Source organism: Corythoichthys intestinalis, chromosome 3 (genome assembly GCF_030265065.1).
Source record: "Corythoichthys intestinalis isolate RoL2023-P3 chromosome 3, ASM3026506v1, whole genome shotgun sequence".
Taxonomy (NCBI): Eukaryota; Metazoa; Chordata; class Actinopteri; order Syngnathiformes; family Syngnathidae; genus Corythoichthys; species Corythoichthys intestinalis.
In genome coordinates this window covers 27,683,807-27,705,387 of record NC_080397.1, presented here as the reverse complement: position 1 = coordinate 27,705,387, position 21,581 = coordinate 27,683,807, and the positions used below count along the sequence as shown (strand labels likewise).

General features: G+C 38.1%; 1 protein-coding gene across 2 annotated transcripts in view; it reads left to right on the top strand.

The window, feature by feature from the left end:
* The window catches only part of rassf2a (Ras association domain family member 2a), a 35,215-nt gene extending 14,345 nt beyond the window's left edge, over positions 1-20,870 (top strand). For both annotated transcript variants that reach the window (XM_057832740.1, XM_057832741.1), the window contains exons 5-11: positions 690-805; positions 902-1,044; positions 2,662-2,815; positions 3,726-3,847; positions 3,921-4,018; positions 7,718-8,920; positions 17,536-20,870. In XM_057832740.1, the coding sequence (XP_057688723.1) occupies positions 690-805; positions 902-1,044; positions 2,662-2,815; positions 3,726-3,847; positions 3,921-4,018; positions 7,718-7,787 (703 nt within the window). In that variant the 3' untranslated portion in view covers positions 7,788-8,920; positions 17,536-20,870. The remainder of the gene's footprint in view (positions 1-689; positions 806-901; positions 1,045-2,661; positions 2,816-3,725; positions 3,848-3,920; positions 4,019-7,717; positions 8,921-17,535) is intronic.
* The last annotated feature ends 711 nt before the right edge of the window (positions 20,871-21,581 follow it).

Genomic DNA, 21,581 nt, shown 5'->3' with positions numbered 1-21,581 from the left:
ATGTTCTTTCTGAGTGTGTATAATCATAAAAATAAGTGCTGCGTTCGTTGGGTTGGTAGCACTAGACCAAATTAATCCTTTAAGTGTCAGGTCATCATTGTAAAATTGAAGATGTTGAAGCATTTATTATTTTTTTTAAAAGATCTTTCATAACCTTTAAAAAACATTTGGTTTAAGACGATGTTTAATATTTCAAAGGCTATTCATAGATGAAATGAGAAAATATGTGTATGCTCATTGTTAAATAGTTCATTTTAACATCAAAATAACTCCTACCAATGTATCCTAATTAACTAGCCAATTGTTTCCTGCAATAAATAAGTGATTTTAAAAACTAGGTTTGAATCATGAAATAATTATTCACAATTTTGTTATTTTGTTGAATGTGCACCAAGCACTGAAGAATTCAAACGCATTGTTTACGTCATATCAAAGTAATGGTTCTGCTCTCTCATAACTCGTGTTGCTCTGAGTTGAAGCCTCAGAGTTGACAAAATCTAGTTTTAACCAAGCACTGTATTTAATGGACAAAAAGTTGAAAAACCCCCAAAAAATCTACTAAGAGAATAGCTAGATCAATAAATCTAAAAGTCCACTTGTTCTCTATTATCAGCTGTGTTAGGCTACTCTTTTATAACATGTTCAAATTAAAAATGGGGACTAACTATTAATGTGGGATTCCTCTACAGTTCCCCAAACAGCACAGATGGTCAACAAGCACCTCAGGCAGCTCCGCCGATGGTGCAGGTGACGCCGCCAGACAACCAATCAGAAGACAACGGCGTGATGGAGCAACACACGGAAGGTGAATGTCCTCATTATGAGCATACAGTAAAAGTGTGTTTAAGAAGCAACTCCATTTAGAGGATTTCATGCGATGTCTTTCCTACTAATCCAACAGAGGACAGTGAGAATTCTGCTCAACTCCTCAGAACGAAGAGTGACGCCGGGGTACTAAGGCGAGTCCACCGCCGCTCCCCTAGCGACCAGAGGAAGATCCGTCGCCATCGCTTCTCCATCAACGGTCACTTCTACAACCACAAAGTGAGGCGCCCTTAACTGTGAGAAACGAATAGCATGAAGGCAAACGTTTAATACAGCAAGTAGAGAAGAATACAGTGGTACCTCGAGATAGCGAAGCTTTGGTACACAATAAATCTATTTTATGAAAATTTTTCTTTGTTTTTTTTTCATATTAAGAAAAAAACATTCATCATACAAAAGATAATACTATGTACTGTAAAAGATTACCGCTCGCAGCAATGCATTAATGTAACTACTGTGTTGCACTGGTTTTACCAGGATGCCAGGTGTGGGTGGGCATTAGTCTTACCTGGGGGGGGGGCAAAAAAAAAAAGCCTACAATGCTCAAGTAGGTCGAAATCCAGCGTAGGGTTACTGCACCTTAAAACATGTTTTGTTTTCTCCTTGAAATAACTGCTGTTGTGATTTGATCTAAACAAATGAAAGTTGATTTGATTTTATTTGACTTAGAACACATCCATAACTGAACAGTATGGACATGCAGGTGACAATGTTTTTTTTGGGTAACCTATTGTGGTTCCTCAGTTTTATTATTATTATTATAGTTATTCTTTGTTCCGCAGCCCCTTTGAGCTTAATTTGACCCCCTTAGAATGCTTCAAAATGCACCAAAATCGGCAGGCAGGTCAAGACAGGTCAAATCTTTGATACCGTGTAAAGACAAATTCCAAATACACTATGTAGCGCCCCCTGGCTGTCATTCTTTGTCCCGTGACGCTTGGAGCCCTACTTTGACCCCCTCAGAAGGCTTCAAAACTCACCAAACTCAACAGCTAGGTGAACACTGGTGAAAACTTTGATAAAATGTAAAAAAAAATAAATTAAAAAAAAATCAAAATATGCGTAAATGTGTGTAGCGCCCCCTAGAAACAAAACCAACATTTCATTTCTTTGTTTTTTTGTCCCGTGGCCCCATGTGTAGTCCCATTGCACGCTGGGTAATAAATGTAAAAAAACAAAATGTACACATTACAATGTGCTATACAATGCTTGTGTATGTGAAACAAAAGAATATAACTTACAAGGCACAAACAGTGAGATGAAATAGCAAGCAGTGGCTGCTGAAGTTAGCTAGTCTTTCAGCACTCTGTGTTTGCAATGAGCTCGAGTGGTCATGTGATAATATCTGTTGAATAAGCCTAACAAACTGGTTACATTTAAGCACCACAAGGAGGGCGACAAAACAATGCAAACTAAGATGGGCAATGAGAGGACATGACAGCAAATTTAATGTGTTTTTAGTATCACTTGGAACGAGTTAGGCGATTTACATGTAATCTGTGATTCATTAATACAAAAAATTCATGATACAAAAGCCAATCTGGAACGAATTCCTTTTGTATCTTGAGGTAACAATGTAAAACAGATGCGGCGGAAATATCTCAATACTACTCGCAAAGTAATGTTTTATGATGATATATTTATAAAATTATATTTTTCTTCATTAAAATATTGGTTTACAAAACGGTTTTGCTTTGTACTACGTGGAATGGATTGATTTTTTTTTTATTTTTATTTTTATATATATATATATATACAGATAAGTTTGAGTTACGAACTTGTAAGTCTTTGCAGCGCTGTACCTCCATTAATCATCTCGATATCTGCATTTCACAGACTGCTGTGTTCACGCCCGCTTTTGGGTCAGTGACCAATGTTCGCATCAACAGCTGCATGACAACGCCGCAGGTGCTGAGAGTTCTCCTCAACAAGTTTAAGATTGAAAACAGCCCTGATGACTTCGCACTCTACCTCGTCCATGCCAGTGGAGGTGATTAAAAATATGGTGGTAAGGGTATGGGGGTTCGAATCCTGTTTTTTTTCACGTGACCTACCATTACTGTACAAGTTAGTTTTCTCATTACCACACATTTCCGCTTCTACATTCACATTACTTTTGCAACCAATATAACTCTAGAATTATCGTGCAACTGGGTTTCACATTGTACTATTCCAAGTTGCTTTTGTATCAAATTGACATCCCTAATAATGTTACTAACTAGGGGTGTTTAAAAAAAATAATTTCTGAGATATATCCTGATATTACGTCACGCAATTCTCGTATCAATTCAAAATCAGTCAGTATTGATCCTTACATGTGTTTTTTTGGTGGAAATAATTCAGTAGCTGCACTCCACTCCCCTCCAGTAATTGGCACCGCACAACAGCATTGCCTTGCAGTCTGCTGAAGTCAAGAAACAACATTAGACTAATCTATGGGTACGTCGCCCTCTAGTGGTTTCCCGGATTAGTCATTTTCTAAGTCTGAAGTTTGGGCTCATTTTCATTTTGGCTTTAGAAAAATGGAGGCATGGAGTTTTTAGAATCTGCATTTAAGCTGGTTTGCAAGAAAAAGAGAAAATGTTACAATAAAAGCCATACGTTGTTCAAACATAAACATTTTTACTTGAGTGCTGGATGAGGTTTCAGGAACAAATTGATGTAAATGTACTTATGTCCATTTTGATTTGTTTTTTTCTAAAGTGATATACAGTACAAATATCGCAATAATTGTCTTCAAGTGCAGTATCGGGATCGACTCGAATCGTGACCTGTGAATCGTATTGACAGATATGAGGCAATAGGCACTCGTAATACTGACTAAGCATAACAGGCTGCACATATTTGAAGATTTCCAAGCATAATCTGTCGGTATGACTGTTGCTGTGTATTTGTTTCAGAGCGAGTGAAGCTGAAGCGCAGCGACTTCCCTCTGGTGTTGAGAGTCATGCAGGGTCCTTGCGAGCAAGTGTGCAAACTCTTCCTCATGGAGGAGGACTTGGGAGAAGAAGTCACTTATGACGTAAACTTCTGCACGCACACACACAATGGTCTGCTTTTTTCTTTCTCAGATGCACATCACTTCCATCACTTAGGTGGCGCAGTACATCAAGTTTGAGATGCCCGTGCTGCAAAGCTTTATCATCAAGCTTAAGGAAGAGGAGGACAGAGAAGTGCAAAAGCTGAGGAGAAGGTCTTGTGTCTTTTCACTTTTGCATTGATTTCACATTTAATGAGTGGTCATGTGCACCAGAGTCCAACCGATCTGTATAGAGGTTTTTCCTGTGACTTCAACAAGCAGTGTGCCGCTTTTAAAAAGCTAGTACATGCATACACAATGCGCTACACCTTTTACGTCATTCTTCAAAAGTTCAACATTGTTGGCAGCTTTCATCTTTTTATTCTTGCTCAAATTGCGAGGATAAATCTGCACTTTTATCGAATACACCAGGAGAAGGATCTGTGTGAAGTGCTGCAATCGAATGGGAAAGCTTTGTTCCAAATGACGTGTCGGTGCTGTATCTTGTCCATTTATACAGTATAAGAAAATGTACCGCTCTCCCCCAAGATTAGTGGCTTGTTTTTGTGTAACAAGTGGTGTTTAGTGAGTGATATGAAGCAACACTTTCCTTTGGTTGTGAGTTGTGGCTGCGCATTTGGGTGTACTTTGCTTGCTATAATGTGCATACATCATGTAAAGACCTATACAGTAATGATATATGGAGGAGGGATTTTATTTTATTTTGGAATATAATCACTCACAATGAATAGTACATGGATGGCTTTTAATTCTAGCAATATTAAGCCAGACTGTGCTTGCTACATTTAGGTGAGCGCAAAGACTTGGGTTTTTTTTTTTCTAAATGTATTTATTTGGGAAAAAAAGCCTCTTTTACTGCTACGGAATACTCCTAGGCATCGAGACTTTTATGCACTTTTATAGTTTGGATGGTGTAAGTACTTGTTGTAGTTAAAAGGTAAATGTATTCCAAATTTGGCAAACATGGCAGAAAATACTGCTGAAGGATTCTACTTGAGCTTGGAAATATACTCCTCCAGATGGATGCCTGTTAACCAATCTGTTTTGTTCATTGACCGGAAGTGATTGGTCAAGGACACTTTCTGTTAATTTTAGGGCATTACAGGTCACTTCTTGTTGAGTTTGACTCACTGTCTATGTGTATTCATTCCTGGGTCACTTCCAGATCTGTAACCCAAAATCAACAGGAAGTAATCCATAAAATGCCCCACAATCAACAGGTAGTTACTGAAAATCAACAGTTAATGACCTAAAATGGCCCAAAATTACCTATTTGCCGGCATTTGTGGCCACTGACGGCCAATGACATGGAAGGAGCCCATTTGAAGTGGGAGGGGTTCATTTGCTGCCACCCTCCCAGTTCAAATGGATTGGACGTCTACTAGGGATAAACCTAAACCAGAAGGATAAAGATAGCTTGTTTGTCTGTGTATTACCGTATTGGCCCGAATATAAGACTTGTGTTTTTTGCATTGAAATTACACTGAAAAAGAGGGGGTGTTATATTCGCGGTCTAGACATTATACCCATTCACGACGCTAGATGGCGCCCGATATCATTGAAGCGATGTTCTGTCATGACAGATCTCAGCTACTCTCGAGTTAAACCAGTTTGCATTATTTTATTGCTGTGTTTTTCCTTATCCAGATTTGTTTGTTTGTTTGTTACAGTTAGACTTCACTTTGATGGTTAATGCAATTATTGCAGTTTTGTTGTTTTATCACAATAGATTGGTTTATTTACATTTCAAAAACCAGAAGCCGTTCATTTACGAACGTGATTGCACTTTAGTTTACATATTTAAATGTTCAGATATTAAGATTTGAATGAGGCAAAATAACATGCTTTTTCTCCTAAATATATTGTTATAATCATTTGTTTCGGATGTAATTATTTTCTGTATAAAAATTAATTTGGTGTTCAAAAAGTCTTTTTTCAAACTTGAGTCTTGTAAAAGAGGGGGTCGTCTTATAATCAAGGCCGTCTTATATTCGGGCCAATACGGTAGTTTTGTAGAATAATTATCGTGAGCTTTGTATCACAAATTGTATCGTATCGTGAGGTACCAAGAGGTTTCCCCCCTTACTTCGCAGTGCTTTAAACTGTGGGTGTTTAGTGTATACAAAGTTTAGAGTGCATTGTTCCACTGCAGTGAAACAAGACGAGTCATTGGATAAATGCTGGGGTTGTCCCACCCATCGGACGCCCAGCGTCTCTGGGGGTCAATGGGGCATTGGGTGGTGCTCGACTGGCGCAGATGCTCAGCTTCTCTGCATGAAAATTGGAGAATCTGAGGCTAAATTCCTTTTTGATTGACAGCGAAATGAGAAAATCAAAGATCTTGTGGCGTAAACGTCCGCCGGAGCATTTTTCAGTTTTAATTCCGTTGTTCTGAATTGAGGTAGAGACTCCAAATCATCCTAGAAACACTTTCTTTGTTAAAACAACTATAAAGAAAATAAAGCTTCTATTTCTGGTATTTTTTTCTATCACAGCTGCTTGTGTTTGGAGACTGACTTCTGTCACTCTAGTTGCTTTCCCTTCATAGCAGCGGGTGCCGCTCAGTCCCTCCACCGTCATGGATCACTCAGACAGACACACTCCACAGTAGCCTCGTGCCACAATTTATGATTTAGGCTGAATTTGAGCTTCCCCTCCTTAAAAGACCAACATCTGCCACTGCCAATGATAAAATATTTTCCTGTTTTCCTCGCAATGTTTTTCATTCAATTGCACTTTATACCCAGCTTGGAAGACAGCCAAAATGACTAAAAATCACGTGACAATCTTGACGTCAATGAAAAGTCTCTACACAAGCCATTAAAAATAACTAGGGTTGTTCCGATCATGTTTTTTTGCTCCCAATCCGATCCTGATCGTTTTGGTTTGAGTATCTGCCGATCCTGATATTTCCCGATCTGATTGCTTTTTTTTTGCTCCCGATTCAATTCTAATCATTCCCGATAATTTTTCCCGATCATATACATTTTGGCAATGCATTAAGAAAAAAATGAATAAAACTCGGACGAATATATACATTCAACTTACAGTACATAAGTACTGTATTTGTGTATTATGACAATAAATCCTCAAGATGGCATTTACATTATTAAAATTCTTTCTGTGAGAGGGATCCACGGATAGAAAGACTTGTGACTTTGTATATTGTGACTAAATCTTGCCATCTAGTGTATTTGTTGAGCTTTCAGTAAATGATACAGTAGCCATGCCCAATTGCATGATGGGAAGTGGAACCATGACTGTGCGTAGTGCTACCTATTGATATATCTTCTCTGCGTTGGGGAATAACATAAGGTGTTACGAAAAAGATCAATTGCTACCTTGCTTCCCCCATTGCTTCCCATGATAATTCTAATCATAGGGAGAGAAATTAACAAAAGGCTGCAAAGACTGCCAAAATTCATTCCACTCATTTTACGCTGCCTTTTATTTCTCTATATAGGTAAAACGGCGCCATTACAGATTGAGCGCAACAATGCGTGAGTGGGTCGTGCAGCGCATGCATTAATTGCATTAAAATATTTTAACGTGATACATTTTTTTTTTAAATTAATTACCGCCGTTATCGGGATACATTTGATAACCCTACCTTAAGCCTAAACTAAAGACTCTGGATGAGTGTAACATATTATGTCTGTAACGTTAAATACAATTAGAAAACGATTTAATTAAAATATATACAGTATATATATTAAAAAAAGGCATGGCCGATATTTTTTTGCCGATTCCGATACTTTGAAAATGACGTGATCGGACCCGATCGATCGGGACATCTCTAAAAATAACATTTTCCATTATAAGGCATCATTCCTAACTGCTGGTATCCTGCAGGTACAATGTCCTTCGCTGCATCATAGAGAAGCAACTGGGCTGCCTGCCAGAAGGTCCCGAGTGTATGTGAAAGCCACAAAAGACACGGAGCGAAGACACCATCTTGTCGACTCAGACGTCTTCGCCAAACGCACACGGTGCTACCGCACTGATTGTCTCGAGTCCATTTAAAGCACAAGCATCGTTTCATGTTTTCAGCCAAGTGCCTGCTAAAAACTCACCAAGCACAACAAGTGATTAGAAATATTTTTCCACATCCATCCCACAAAAGGATATTCATGTCATTTAAAAATGTTCAAAGCACAACAAAAGACTTTGGGGCATCTATTTGAAGCCTGGTGCACAACACAAGGCTGCTTGTTCATGTCTAGAGTGAATGTGTGTGCTTACACGCACACCAAGACCCTGAGTGGAAGAAGGTCAGGGGTGTCTGTCTATGAAATTTATTTGCCAGCTCCAACAGCGTTAAACACCTTCGTGGTGTTGACTACGCTCGCTGTCACCGCAGGATGTCTTTTTGTGATTTGATAGTTTCTTTTACTGTGTAGAGGCCATGCAAAAGTGTGTGTCATTCTGAGAATGTGCATGCTTTTTGTTTTGTATGACTTAATGGACAAAACTTGGAAATATTTGAGTCTTTGACGAGATATGAAATGGGGGGCTGGGGTTGAATATGATTGTAATTTAATTAAAAAGTTTTGTGAAAAGAGAGTCCTATGTGTTGAATGACTTCCAATCATGTTTCAGTCAAAATGACTTGGATGTTGATGGCAGTCAGTGAGTTGGATCTAAATTATGAAAATTCAATGACTGCTCCAATTTAACGTGGGCCTGATGTAAGAATGAAGCAAGCCTGCAAGCTGTACTTTGCTCTCCGCTAATAGAAAGTACTCGCGCAGGAATATCCCATTAGTCTGGCCCACAATAAGATTGCCTCATCGGGCAATTACAGCATTAGGTCAAAATTAGACCACTAGGTGTTGAAGTCTTCACTGTCAGCGGTGCAGCAGATTACCACTCAGCCAACCAATGAAGGACTGGATGGTCTAAATGCTAAGCGCCCGACCCTGAAACACACTTCACCTGCAGGGAATACACATTGTCGTAGTGGTCCAACGAGCGCTTTGAGGCTGTCAGTTTCTTGAGGAGAGAAAGGGGGCTTCAATTGAGGAGCTTTTCAGTTATTCCCTAAAGGCCAAACAGGTGAGAACACCTTCATTCTTATTGGCGTGGCCTCTTTTTTCCAAACCGCAATTCATGCATTTCCAAAGATTGTGGAAAACTTGATTTAGAAGTTCATTTCCGGCGTCTACAGTAGGCTATGGTTATAAGTTAAAGAAATGCCGAAAGCTTTTGTTGTTAATGGAAATATAAACTAATAATCAAAAAATGATAACTGGATAACTGAAAAAAAAACATACAAAACTACTGAAACTAAAGACAATCAACCCTTAGTTTTTTATACCACAACAATATTTATATATAAAAATGACATTTAAAAGCACTGAATGCATTTTTATATAAGTTCTTCTAATTCAATTATTATTTTGTATTCTTGCGCCTGACAAATAACCAAATTTTTGAAAAGTAATACTAAAACTGCACGGTGATTGAGTGGTTAGCACGTATGTCTCACAGTTCTGAGATCCAGTGTTCAATCCTGGATGGGTTTCAGGCTTCAATGTTCTCCCTGTGCCTGCGTGGGTTTTCTCCAGGTACTGCGGTTTTCTTCCCGCATCCCAAATACACGCACGTCCGGCTGAATTAACCTTCAAATTGTCCGTAGGTGTGAGTGTGTGTGTAAATGGTCGTTTGTCTCATTGTGCACTGCGATAGGCTGCGAACTGATTCATGGTGTACCCCGCTTACTGCCCATAGTTGGCTGGGATAGGCTCCAGCACCCCTGCAACCCTCGTGAGAATAAGCGGCACAGAAGATGAATGGATAGTAGAAAAATTAATCATATCAAGAGAAATTAAAATATAAGAAACAGCAAATCTACTCTATAAAGTAATAAAATTGAGGGGATGGAACTTATCTTGTAAAGGATTTCCTATGGAGTAAGAGATTTAATTATTTAATCTAAAAGTGCAACATCAACCAACTGATTTATCTGTGTGTGTGTGTTTTGATTATAGAAATATTACTCACACCCTGCGCAACATTGTGAACACCTGACATGAGCTTAAACCTCATGTAACTCATTAGCTGCCATCGATAGTGATAGAATAGCTTTGAAACATCCTTCTAGTTAAAATGGGAAATGGACAGAAATGAAATTCTCAATACTTCAACATTTTTTTGGATTAAATTTTACAATAAATTGTGGATGCGGTATGCCCAACTTTGTTTAATGACAAAATAATTACTTACACATGGGTGTGCGTCAGTGATCCGGGTGACATCACATTTGTTTGTTTTCCATCTGTGATGGAAAGTTCTCGGCTTGTTTGTGAATGAACGACACTGTAATTGGATTACTGCCAGTCTATTCGTAGCCACAAATCCGTGTCTTTGCGCACCATAATAAATTAGGCCGTTCTTACATAATCATGAATTCAGTGGCTGCTGTTGACGACAGCGAATTATTATTTTTCAGTGCCATTAACGGCGATAGACATCAAATTTATTTGAACCGGTAGGTGCTGGCAGTAAATCATCACTGTTAGTCCTCCCATTTCAGAATAATTGGATGTGTTAGGATTTGGTTCACTCAAGTTTCAAGATTTCACCTGTTGTAGCCTGTGGGTGTCTATCAAATTACTTCCTCTCATTTTACACGCCTGTTCCTCATCGTCTTGTTCTCCACAATATTTTGATCACATTTTATGACATAACAACCCCATGTCTGTGCATTACAGCTCCCTGTGTTTGTTCATTCCTTGTTGCGTGGTTGTCAATAGCCCCTTTCACATACGCCTAAACACTGTTTAAATCCCGGGATTTAAACGGGCAGCCCTTGTATCTTAAATCAATTTCCTGGACCGACTGACACTGATATTACACGGACATTTCAAGGGTCATGTCTTAGTATACCATATTGGCCCGAATATAAGACAATGTTTTTTGCATTGAAATAAGACTGAAAAAGTGGGAGTCGTCTTATATTCGGGGTCCAGACATTATACCCATTCACGACGCTAGATGGCGCCAGATATCATTAAAGCGAATGCTGAACTTGAGGAGTAATGTTCTGTCATGATAGATCTCGACTACTCTCAAGTTTAACCAGTTTGCATTATTTTATTGCAATGTTTTTCCTTATTCAGATTTGTTTCAAGACTACAGTTACAGATAGACCTCACTTTGATGGTTAATGCAGTTATTGCAATTTTGATATTTTATCACAATGGATTGGTTTGTTTACATTTCAAAAGCAAGAAGCCATTCATTTACGAATGTGATTGCACTTTAGTTTACATATTTAAATGTTCAGATATTAAGATTTGAATGAGGCAAAATAAAAAATAATTCTCAAATATATTGTTATAATCATTTGTTTCAGATGTACTGTAATTATTTTCTGTATAAAAATTTGGTGTTCAAAAAGTCTTTTTTTCAAACTTGAGTCTTGAAAAAGAGGGGTCGTCTTATAATCAGGGCCGTCTTATATTCGGGCCAATACAGTAATACCCGGGACATTCCTGGGACGAGGCATATGTGAAAGCAAGCGTTGAATTCCCGGGTCACAGCAAGATGGCTGATGACGTAAATAAAATGGCGGGCGAATTGTCATTTCCTCTTTCTTAGCAGTAAGATGAAAAGCGGTAAACAAACACAGCAATTATCTACATACTGTAGCAAGCTGGAAATAGCAAAAATAAACTGAAAATATAACGAAATTAAATTGCTACTGGATCGTAGAGCCGAGGAAGAGAGTCCATCGTCCATCTTTGGAAATGAGTGGTTTATTTTGTTGCCGATACTAGGGTCCGCAACTGCGGAAACAAGGTTGTACCTCAGTGCAGAAAACAATACACGCGATCGCAGAAAAGGAGGATTAACACAATGAGTCCGTAACAGTAGGTCGACGGGGATCAATAATACTGACCTAATCGGTAGGCAGAGAGCCGATAAGACAACAAAACAAATACACTCAAATACCAGCACAACGTAGGGGATTTCAAAACAAGGACGACAGAGGTGATGAATGGCCCCCAGCAAGTTAATATCTCGGCACCCTTCTCTTGGATCACCTGTGCTGTGCAATACAATCTTGTTAAGCTTGAACTGGCTGCAGTTACGACGTCTGGAACGCTCCCACAAACAAAACATGATTTGACCAACATTGTGACAGCCGATGCCGACCAAAAATGACGTATGTCCAGGTTATTTACCAGGGTATGTTTGTGAAAGGGGCTAAAGTCAGACTGATGTTTCTGTGCCCCCATCCAAGTAAAGTTCCTGATTGTTAGTAAATTGCTTTTTATACCCAGCCTTTTGTTCACATCCTAGGTTTTGTTTTGTTGCCGATTGACCTCTTACCCAAACACAGCACTTTTATGTTGTTATAACCACTACTTGACTCCAAGAAAACTAACTTTGCTAATCTGAAGAAAAGCTCTTTCTAAAACGTTTACAATTTATTCAAAGAAGGACCAAGCAACAAAAAATGGCAGGCAAACGGAGGGACAAACAGGGTCCAGGGTCCATTTAAGCAGCATGCCCTTGGGCATTGAGAGACGTGACGATGTCCGGAGAAATTGTTTCGTTTTTTAAAGGAGGTCGGGAGGCGGGGTGCCGTCTGAGAGTGGCATTCGTCTTGGAATGGGCAAAAGAGTTTGTGTGTCTTTGTGGTCAGGACAACGCTGACTATCTTCTGTCAGTGTCAGCCGGGAGTGGGCATGACTGGGCGCACGACATCATCTTAGAATGTTTGTCCATCAGTTAGGGGTGTGGCATTTTTCGTCAACTGTCAGCATAATGGCCTGTTCATACTCACTCGTTTCTTGCATACAGTGGCTCTGTTGTGTACCTACACAAACATTCTTTCTCATGCACTCATATTTTTGATGTATTTCTATTGTTAGTTACACTATGGTTTTAATATCTTTATTTTATGATGTACTATAACAATAGAAGCGTTTCTGTTGTTATTGATTAGCATACTAGCACAAATATCATTTTTCTTTTCTATGTTAAAACATTTTTGTGTTCATTACATTCCTTCCATTTCTTATATTCAGAGGTGGGTTGCAACACGTTACATTTACTTGAGTAACCTTTTGAGAAAAATGTACTTCTATGAGTAGTTTTTCTAAGCTATACTTTTTACTTTTGCCTGAGTAGATTTGTGAGGAAGAAACACTACTCATACTTCGCTACCTTAGTCTACACTAGTCGTTACATTTTCCCTCTTTAGTTCAGTTCAGTTTTAAGTTTATTGTGCCCTAAGAATGCGAAACTTGTCTTACAGCAGGTAAAAATACAGATAACACATACAATAGATAACACAGACTACAATTTAAAAAATGCTATAGACCGCTCTTTATTGTACATTAGATTTTACTTTTTTTTTTTTTGCTCTGCTCAACCAGTTTCACCAGTGAGACTTCGCAATGATAATCACGTGACTCCATTATACCAATCAAGACTCAAGCTTGCTGTTGTATGATCACGCCGGACTGTGGTTAATCATCAGCGTCTTTAAAGCACCGTATTTACAGTATATATTTGACATACAGCGCCGCCGTCAACATGACTCGAAAGCGCGGATTTTAATCTCTCTCCCAGTTTTTATTTAGCACTGACTGACCATGTTAAACTGGAGATATGATCCTTTTAGTTTCATAATCGGAAATATGCTTTCTCCACTAGAGGGCACACATGCTCTTTGGATAAGTAATGCTTAATTTCTGTAGATTCTTTTCTTTTGATTAACTGTTTTGTTGTTGTTGTATTTCTTTAGCGATTTTGTGGTTATGTAATATATAATAGTACAGTATAATAATCAGCGTTCATATAGATAACTTTGTGCTGAGAAAAAAAAATACTGATCTAAAAAAAAGGGGGGGTCAAACATCTTAAGCAGTTACTCACAATGTTACTTATTTAGTGTTTTTCATTAGCTTTCTTTTCACCAAATACATTTTTTAATTGTACTTGAGTACATTTTGGATGACTACTCTTACTTGAGTTATATTATTTTGAAGTAACTCATCGCCATCATTGGCAGCCAATGAGTTAATATTAAGCTGTTAGAGGAAATATTACTTTTCATATAGACATGATTATGGATCAAACATTATTGTCCACTACTGACCTGAAGACCGGGGAGATTGTGAAAGCTTGTAAAAGTGGGTCTTCATTTAGGAGGATTATCAGCAGCTCTTCTATAATCGGCAGAGTATAAATAACAAAGCTGTGCTCAGAACATCTTGTGTGTCTGTTTATCCGAGGTAAAATGGACTTTTCTCAAAGAGTCATTCTTAACTCATTCACTGCCACTAGTGGCGATAATCTCCATTTTGAACAGGACGGCTAGTATTAAATGATCATGTTTCAATGCCATTGACGGCGATAGACGTCCGACCCATTTTGACTACTTCAGTTCATTTATGAAATGACATAACAGCCCTGAGAACAGAAGGAAGGTTGTTGATGTTTCCTGTGTTTGAGTGTTGGAAGCAGAGGTGACTAGAGGAGCCAAAAGTTTGACTCAAGAGTAGCGTTATTTAAAAATAATATTAGTCAAGTAAAAGTAGTCATCCAAAAAATGTACTAAGCACAAGTAAAGTATCTGGTGAAAAGAATACTCAAGTATAGACTTCATAATGATATTGATTGGACACATTCCCTAGACCAGACATGTCCAAAGTCCGGCCCGGGGGCCAAATGTGGCCCGTGGTCGAATTTCATCCGGCCCCCAGCCTCTGTCATAAAATCAATAACGTCTGGCCCGCACACAGACTTAATAAATTGGTCAGCAGTACTGCAACCAGCATATGAAGTAGCTTACACACGAAATGCCTCTCCTCATTTACCCACTAAAAGGAGGCAGCACTTTAACCCTTTATTGCCAAATGTATCACATTTGATACACCTAAAAATTCATGATCTTGAGACTAATTTAGAATTTTGACATTTCTTTTCGAAAAAAAAAAAAATGATGGATGCAAGTCAACACATGCATCTGCAGGTTCCATGTGAAAAAAAAAAATCATGATTTAGCATGGGTTATAGATATTAGAGCGCTTATTACACATATTCATTTTGACTTTTCTTTTTACAAATTTGAAAAATAGGTTTCATTAGGACCTTATTTTTCAAATTTAGGCATTCTCTGATAATTGCTTCATGTTGCAGGTATTTAAGGGCTAAGCAACATTACTACGTGTGACCCATTACTTCCATTTTCTAAAATGGCGACAATCAACAAAAAAAGAAAGTTGACTGACGGCCGACGCTTCAAGGATAGGTGAAAATTGGACTATTTCTTCACTAAAATACGCAACAACTGTGTCTTGCCTCATTTGCAAAGAGACAGTCGCTGTTTTTAAAGATTTCAATGTGAGGCGATATTACCAAACAAGACACGCTGACATGTACGACAAGATTACAGGGAAGATACGCAGCGAGAAGTTGGAGCAACTTTTAATTTCACAGCAGTAGTATTTCGCAAGAGCCCGAGAGTCAAAAGAGAACACCACAAAGGCTAGTTGCGAGATTGTTGAAATTATTCATTAAAAAAATAATAAAGCAAATGTGACACTCTGAATGGCTTGCTAAATTTTGCTTAAATATATTGTTCTACGTAAAAAGGACGTGAGCCAAGGTCGGCCACCCACATTTTTACCACACCAAATCTGGCCCACTTTGCAAAAAGTTTGGACACCCCTGCCCTAGACACTGCGCCACGCCTTCAAGTACGGGGATGTACCACACTCCACTTCAGTCGGTCGAAGCTGGTCGCCGTTATTCTCAAACGCATGCAGTGATCCAACGCCAGATTTAGGTTGAAAAAGTACAAAAGCTGTACCGCATACAAACAGGAAGGATTGTCTCAGGAGTGATTTGTCCGAGGATTCAAGGGATTCGTACCATGCATGAATTTTGAAACGTGAAAAAAATCAATGGGAGAAATTAACCGCTACAGCATTGGCGTCATAATTTGCAATATTTACGTAAAATAAATGCTAACTGCCCTGTTTTTTTTTTTTTTTTTTTTTTTTGCTTTTAACCAAAATCTTTTATCTATAAAGACTTCGGCGATTTAAGCATTTATTCACAAGAATTTTCAACGTGAAAAGCTCTTTGTGGTGATAAGGCGGTGCCACAGTGGCTTAAAGACTAGCAGCACATTTGACATATTTGACTGTCAATGATTCTCTTTCTTTGGCCAAACTATCCCACATTTTTTGTAACTGTCACTGATACCGATGATGATGACATATATTTCTTTCATTCATTCATTCATTCATTCATATATGTAAAATAAATACTAACTGCCCAGTTTTTTTGCTTTTAACCAAGAATCGAGACTGTTTTACGTCCATATCTATAAAGATTTCAGGGATTTAAGCATTTATTCACAAGAATTTTCAACGTGAAAAGCTTTTTGTGGTGATAAGGCGGCGCCACAGTGACTTTAAGACTATCCAAACATTCAACATATTTCCGTAAAATAAATGCTAGCTGCCCACTTTTTTGCTTTAACCAAGAATTGAGACTGTTTTACATCCATATCTATAATGAATTCAGGGATTTCACAAGAATTTTCAACATAAAAAATTATTTGTCTGTGTTTCCATTTTGTCAGCTTTGACAAAGAAAGGCCCCTATTAATCGGCCCTGCGCGCTGTGTCCCGTCAACATATTATGAAGTATATGACTCAAGTAATCAGAAACGTTGTGAGTAACTGCTTACAATGTCTAATTAAAAAAAAAAAATGTAATAATGTTTTTTCTATTCCTCAGAACAATGTCATCTCTATCAACTGTCATTATTATACTGTACTATAACTTATTACACGACCATGTTAGAGGCCAAAAAGACACAAAAATCATCAAATTCCGACTAGAAAAATACAGAAATGAAGCATCAACCGTCCAAAGAGCATCCGTGTCCTCTAGTGGCGGAAACATATTTCCTACCATGAAATTAAAACGATCGTATAGCTGATTTTCCCTGGTCTATCAGTGTCAAATCAAAACTAGAAGAGAGTTTGAAATCCGCGCTTTTGAGTCGTATTGACTCAATGTCGAATAGTTTCATTTTTACAGCGATTAAAAGTGGCCACATGACCGAACAGGCCGAGGTAATCGTAGGACTTCCAATTTTAAGATTGTGTGACTGTATTGCCACGTATGATGGGTATCACAAAGTCATGTGTTTATTGTTACGACTTCTCATGTGTGGAACTGGTAGAGCCACTGTGGGGCATCTCTGGCAAAAATGAAGTAAAATCTAATATGTAGAATAAAATGGAAAATGTAATGACTCTAATGTAGCCCAAAGTAGTGGAGGAAGAGTAGCATTTCTTCTTCATAAATCAACTCAAATAATAAGTAAGCCGTGGCAAAACTACTCTAAGAAGTTAATTTTTCTCAAAAAGTTGCTTAAATGTAAAGAAGTGAATGTAATGCGTTACTAACCCCCATTTGGTTTGAAGTGGTAATATTCAAAGCTACAGTATTATTATTGTAAAAACACTTAAAGTTTAGTGCAACTCTGGGTCATCTATCACTGTCAATGGCAGCCAGTGAATTCATAATAATAACAAATCTTTCTTCCCCTCACAACAAGCAATAGAAAATCATGGTGGTGCTGCTGTCTACCGCTGCTCACAGTTCTATTATTTTTCCATATGTTGTTGCAGGTGAACCAATCATGTCCAGGCTAGAAAAAATCTCCCTGACAGTGACTATGTGTGCACTACTGTTATCCGCATTAACGCCCTGCTTGGAGGCCCGGCGCGGTGGAGGCTACAGGGGGAGTTGGGGTGGAGGCAGGCCAGCCTACAGGCCGGCACCTCCCAGGAGCAGCGGCCCCAGCGCGGGGAAAGTAGCCGGCGCTGCGGCAGCGGGAGCCATCGGAGGAGCCATGATCGGGTCCGCCTTGAGCCGCCCTGGGTATGGATATGGAGGAGGCTACGGCGGGTACGGTGGTTATGGAGGCTACGGGGGCTACGGAGGAGGTTACGGCTACCCGCGGTATGGTGGCGGCTACGGAGCCAGGCCTGCGTACGAGCCAGAGGGCTCCGGAGACATGGAGTATTACACCGGAGCATCCAGCGGGCCCATCTACAACAGTATCATTGTTGTCATCGGCTCACTTCTCTCTCTGCTGCTCATCATGTAAAGCCAGGCTGAGGGAAACACAACCTTAAACACGACCCTCGGAACATTACAACTATGACTTCACTGGGCTTTGTCCGCACTCTGTACTGACTGAATTTAAGGACAGGAAGTTGGCACGGGAACCACTTGGCACTAGGAGGGTCGATTTCCTGGGGTCCATTTTACAAAGCAGGTTTATTGGAAACTTGGAGTCTATTAAACTCTGTAATAACGGTAATTCTGTTGCAAAAAGGGTGGTCATTCAAACCCTAGAAAGAGGGGAAGGCCCAGCCTGTTTAACAAAGTGGTGAAACTAAATCTCTGGATCTAACCTGCTCAGGAGCCGTTTTTACTTAACGAACTTCAATTTCTTCTGTCTCCACCTATTTCAGAGCCACGTGCCAGTTCACTCCTTAGTCAGCAGGCAAGGTTAGAGGAATCCTTGTTAAGCCGTCTGTCATTACAAATATCTTTTTTTTTTCTCTGTCAGCACTGGGGAAAAAGGGATTTGTTGAATAAACATATTTTCCATGTCAAGTAGTTGCACGAAACAATTTATCTGGAGCTTTGAGTGTTTGTCAACATAATAAAAATCACTTCAGATGAAATTATTAGAGCATCCACCTGATCCAGTTCATTCATGAATTTCTTTTTTCCAGTGATGAGGCAAGTAGGTGTTACCAACTTATTATACTTGACATGGCATGTCCTCTTGTCACCAATCCTGTGGATGGAAAAATGTTCCTTGCCCTGAAATGCTTTTAACATGTCCTTGTAGTTTTGCGCTGATTTAAATCGGTCAAAGCCGTCAGGGAGGTGTTTTACCAAATTTCAGATGTGTAAATCTGTTACTTTACTGTCACATTATCCACTGCTTTCAGATTGTGAAGACATTTTTTTTTCTTCTAGGATTTCCCACTCTCCACCACGTTGAGTTTATTTTTGTTTGATTTTAAGGCATTGCTCATCGTCCTTTTGTTGTCATATGAGCACGTTAAAATTTCTCATTCAATTGGGGCGAAAAACGAAACCATCTGTTGCCATTAATTATTGAATCGGAATTCCATTGTTAATGAGTTTATATAGCTGGGCTAGACTTCGAGTTGATTAAAGTGACTCAAATCAGATGTGTTGTGTCAAACCAGTTTTCTATCTAAAAGTAGTTCAACTCAGAGTTCAGTTAGACTCAGAGTTTATTGAAACTGCTTTGTGAATAAGACCCCGGGTCATACTGATGGACATTACAGCAGTAGATTAAATGAAGCCTGCAACCTAAATGATCTTCAATCCACCAAATATTTGTAATCGTATAAAACGCTGCAGTATTTTGTGTTGTAATCATCTTGTGTTACATTGGTGAGCCAATCATTTAGTAATTCAGCTTTTTGTTTCTTTGTTTTTTACAGCCATTTACTACAATGCTTTTGTTTTGTTTGTTTAAAGCCTGTGCTGTTTAGCTGCTTGGACAGACAGATTGGTAGACGTGAATGCATTTTAATGTTGGAAAAGTTTTAATGTGCCACAGGGGAGTTTCTTTTATGTTATTGATATTGTGGTGTGGTATTTTGGCTGGACAGAAGAACACGGAGAATAGCGACAAGTACGTTATTGAATATGCTACCTAGCTATGTGTAACAAAATCATCACGCGTTCATTTATTAAGGGAAGAGTCTGTGAGGAAGAAACTGATAAGACTGAGAACAGGAAAGGTTACGGTACAACGGGGAAGTGTGAGTGTATGTGTGTGAGTACCCCATATTAAACTAATCGCCTGTAATAATGAGTGAGTTGTCAACCTAATAGTTACTCTTATTCTTAATGCAGCTACAGTATAACACGATTTGTGTACAGTGCTTTTTGTTATCTGTGATCTCAACGTTGTGGCGACAAAGGTCATGGTGACAAATACTTACCTATTATATTTTTGTTCCATAATTAAAGACACTACATCAAGGAAATTTGACCAGGTATTTGTTTTTCACAGCTTGTTCACGAATTTGAACACAAATACTTACATATTGTATTTTCTTCCATAACTGAAGACATTACATCAAGGAAATTTGACCAGGTATTTGTTTTTCACAGCTGGTTCATGAATTTGAACACATGTGAGTTTAATTTCTATGATTTCCTACAGCTTTGACAAAAAATTTCAAATATTTTATAATATATGTATCAAATCTATAATAAGTGTAAATCTGTCTAACATTCATTCAAGTGAAACATTTCTCGCATTTATTCAACGTAAATTTAAAAATAATTTCATTCCAATGAATCAAAACCTAAAATTCCATATCGCATAAAATTAGATTGCCATCACATCATAAAATAATTATTAATTATGTGTTGATTGAAATTATGATATTATGATCGGTTTAACCTTTTCGAAGAAGAACTAAATCTCCCATGATGCCTAACGGTAAAACAGCAATAATTGCAATACAATATGTCTCGCATTGTTGATATTTATTTCCTGCTTGTAATATCCAAATATAGATTGAGGTGTATAAGGGAGACAGCTTATATTGAACGGGAAAATTGTATTTTTCCTGTTTTTTTAATTTAAAAAAAATATATATATATATATATTATTCTGTGCGGGTTTTAAACTTTGAATGGGCTGGAGACTGTCTTTCTCATCTGGCAACAAGCACTATTTTTCAAAGACTCGGGGCGGGAGAAAAATATATTAGGCGGATTGATGAAAATTTAGGCTAATTTTGACAAAACTTTGGCAGTTTCGGAATGAACTGTTTTGATTCGTTAAAAAGTTAAATTTGTATGTCTATATCTTTGAAGTTCAGTTGCGTTTGTACTGAACTGGCATTTTAGCGCCTCTCAACGCGTGAGCTGTGAACTGCATTTCAAAAAACAAAAAATTCTAAAAATTACATAATATTAAAATGCGTTAAATGTGCTGTAATTATTTCTTGATTTGTTAAGTATTGTGCTTTGTTTCGAATTATATTGCTTCTGCTTTTGAATAGAAATATTTTTCCCAAAATGCGCTTTGAATTAGCTCTGGAAAAAATATTGTCAAAGTTGTACTTCGACAGTCATTTTCATTGAAAAACATGTATTTTTGAAATGTAATATTGAATAAATTTACTGTTATTATTTGTTATCTATTTTGTTAGATTTGATCTATTTTTATTTCTATTTCTATCAATTTTGTTTAGCTGATTTTCAAGTGATGAGAAGCACTTGGTATTACCTTGAGTAAGTTGAGTTAAATGGTGCTATACACATTTGCATTTGCCTTGCTATGTATTGTCTGATAGTTTCAAATATATTCAATGTTTTAATGTAAATTTGAAGATTATTAATTCCAAAAAATCACATAAAAAGTCAATATCATAAAATAATTAATCGTGAATTATTGTCTTTACCGAAATGAAAATATTACAATAGTTCTAACCTTTTCTAAGAAGAACTACATCTCCCATGATGCTTTTTGGTGAAACAGCACTGACTCCACGACAACTGTGTTTCCCCCCCTGGTTTTATGATAAAAATATAGATTGGAAAGTGAAACGGAAACATCTTTTCTCGAATGTGAGGTCGTAATTTGGAGGAGTTTTTATTT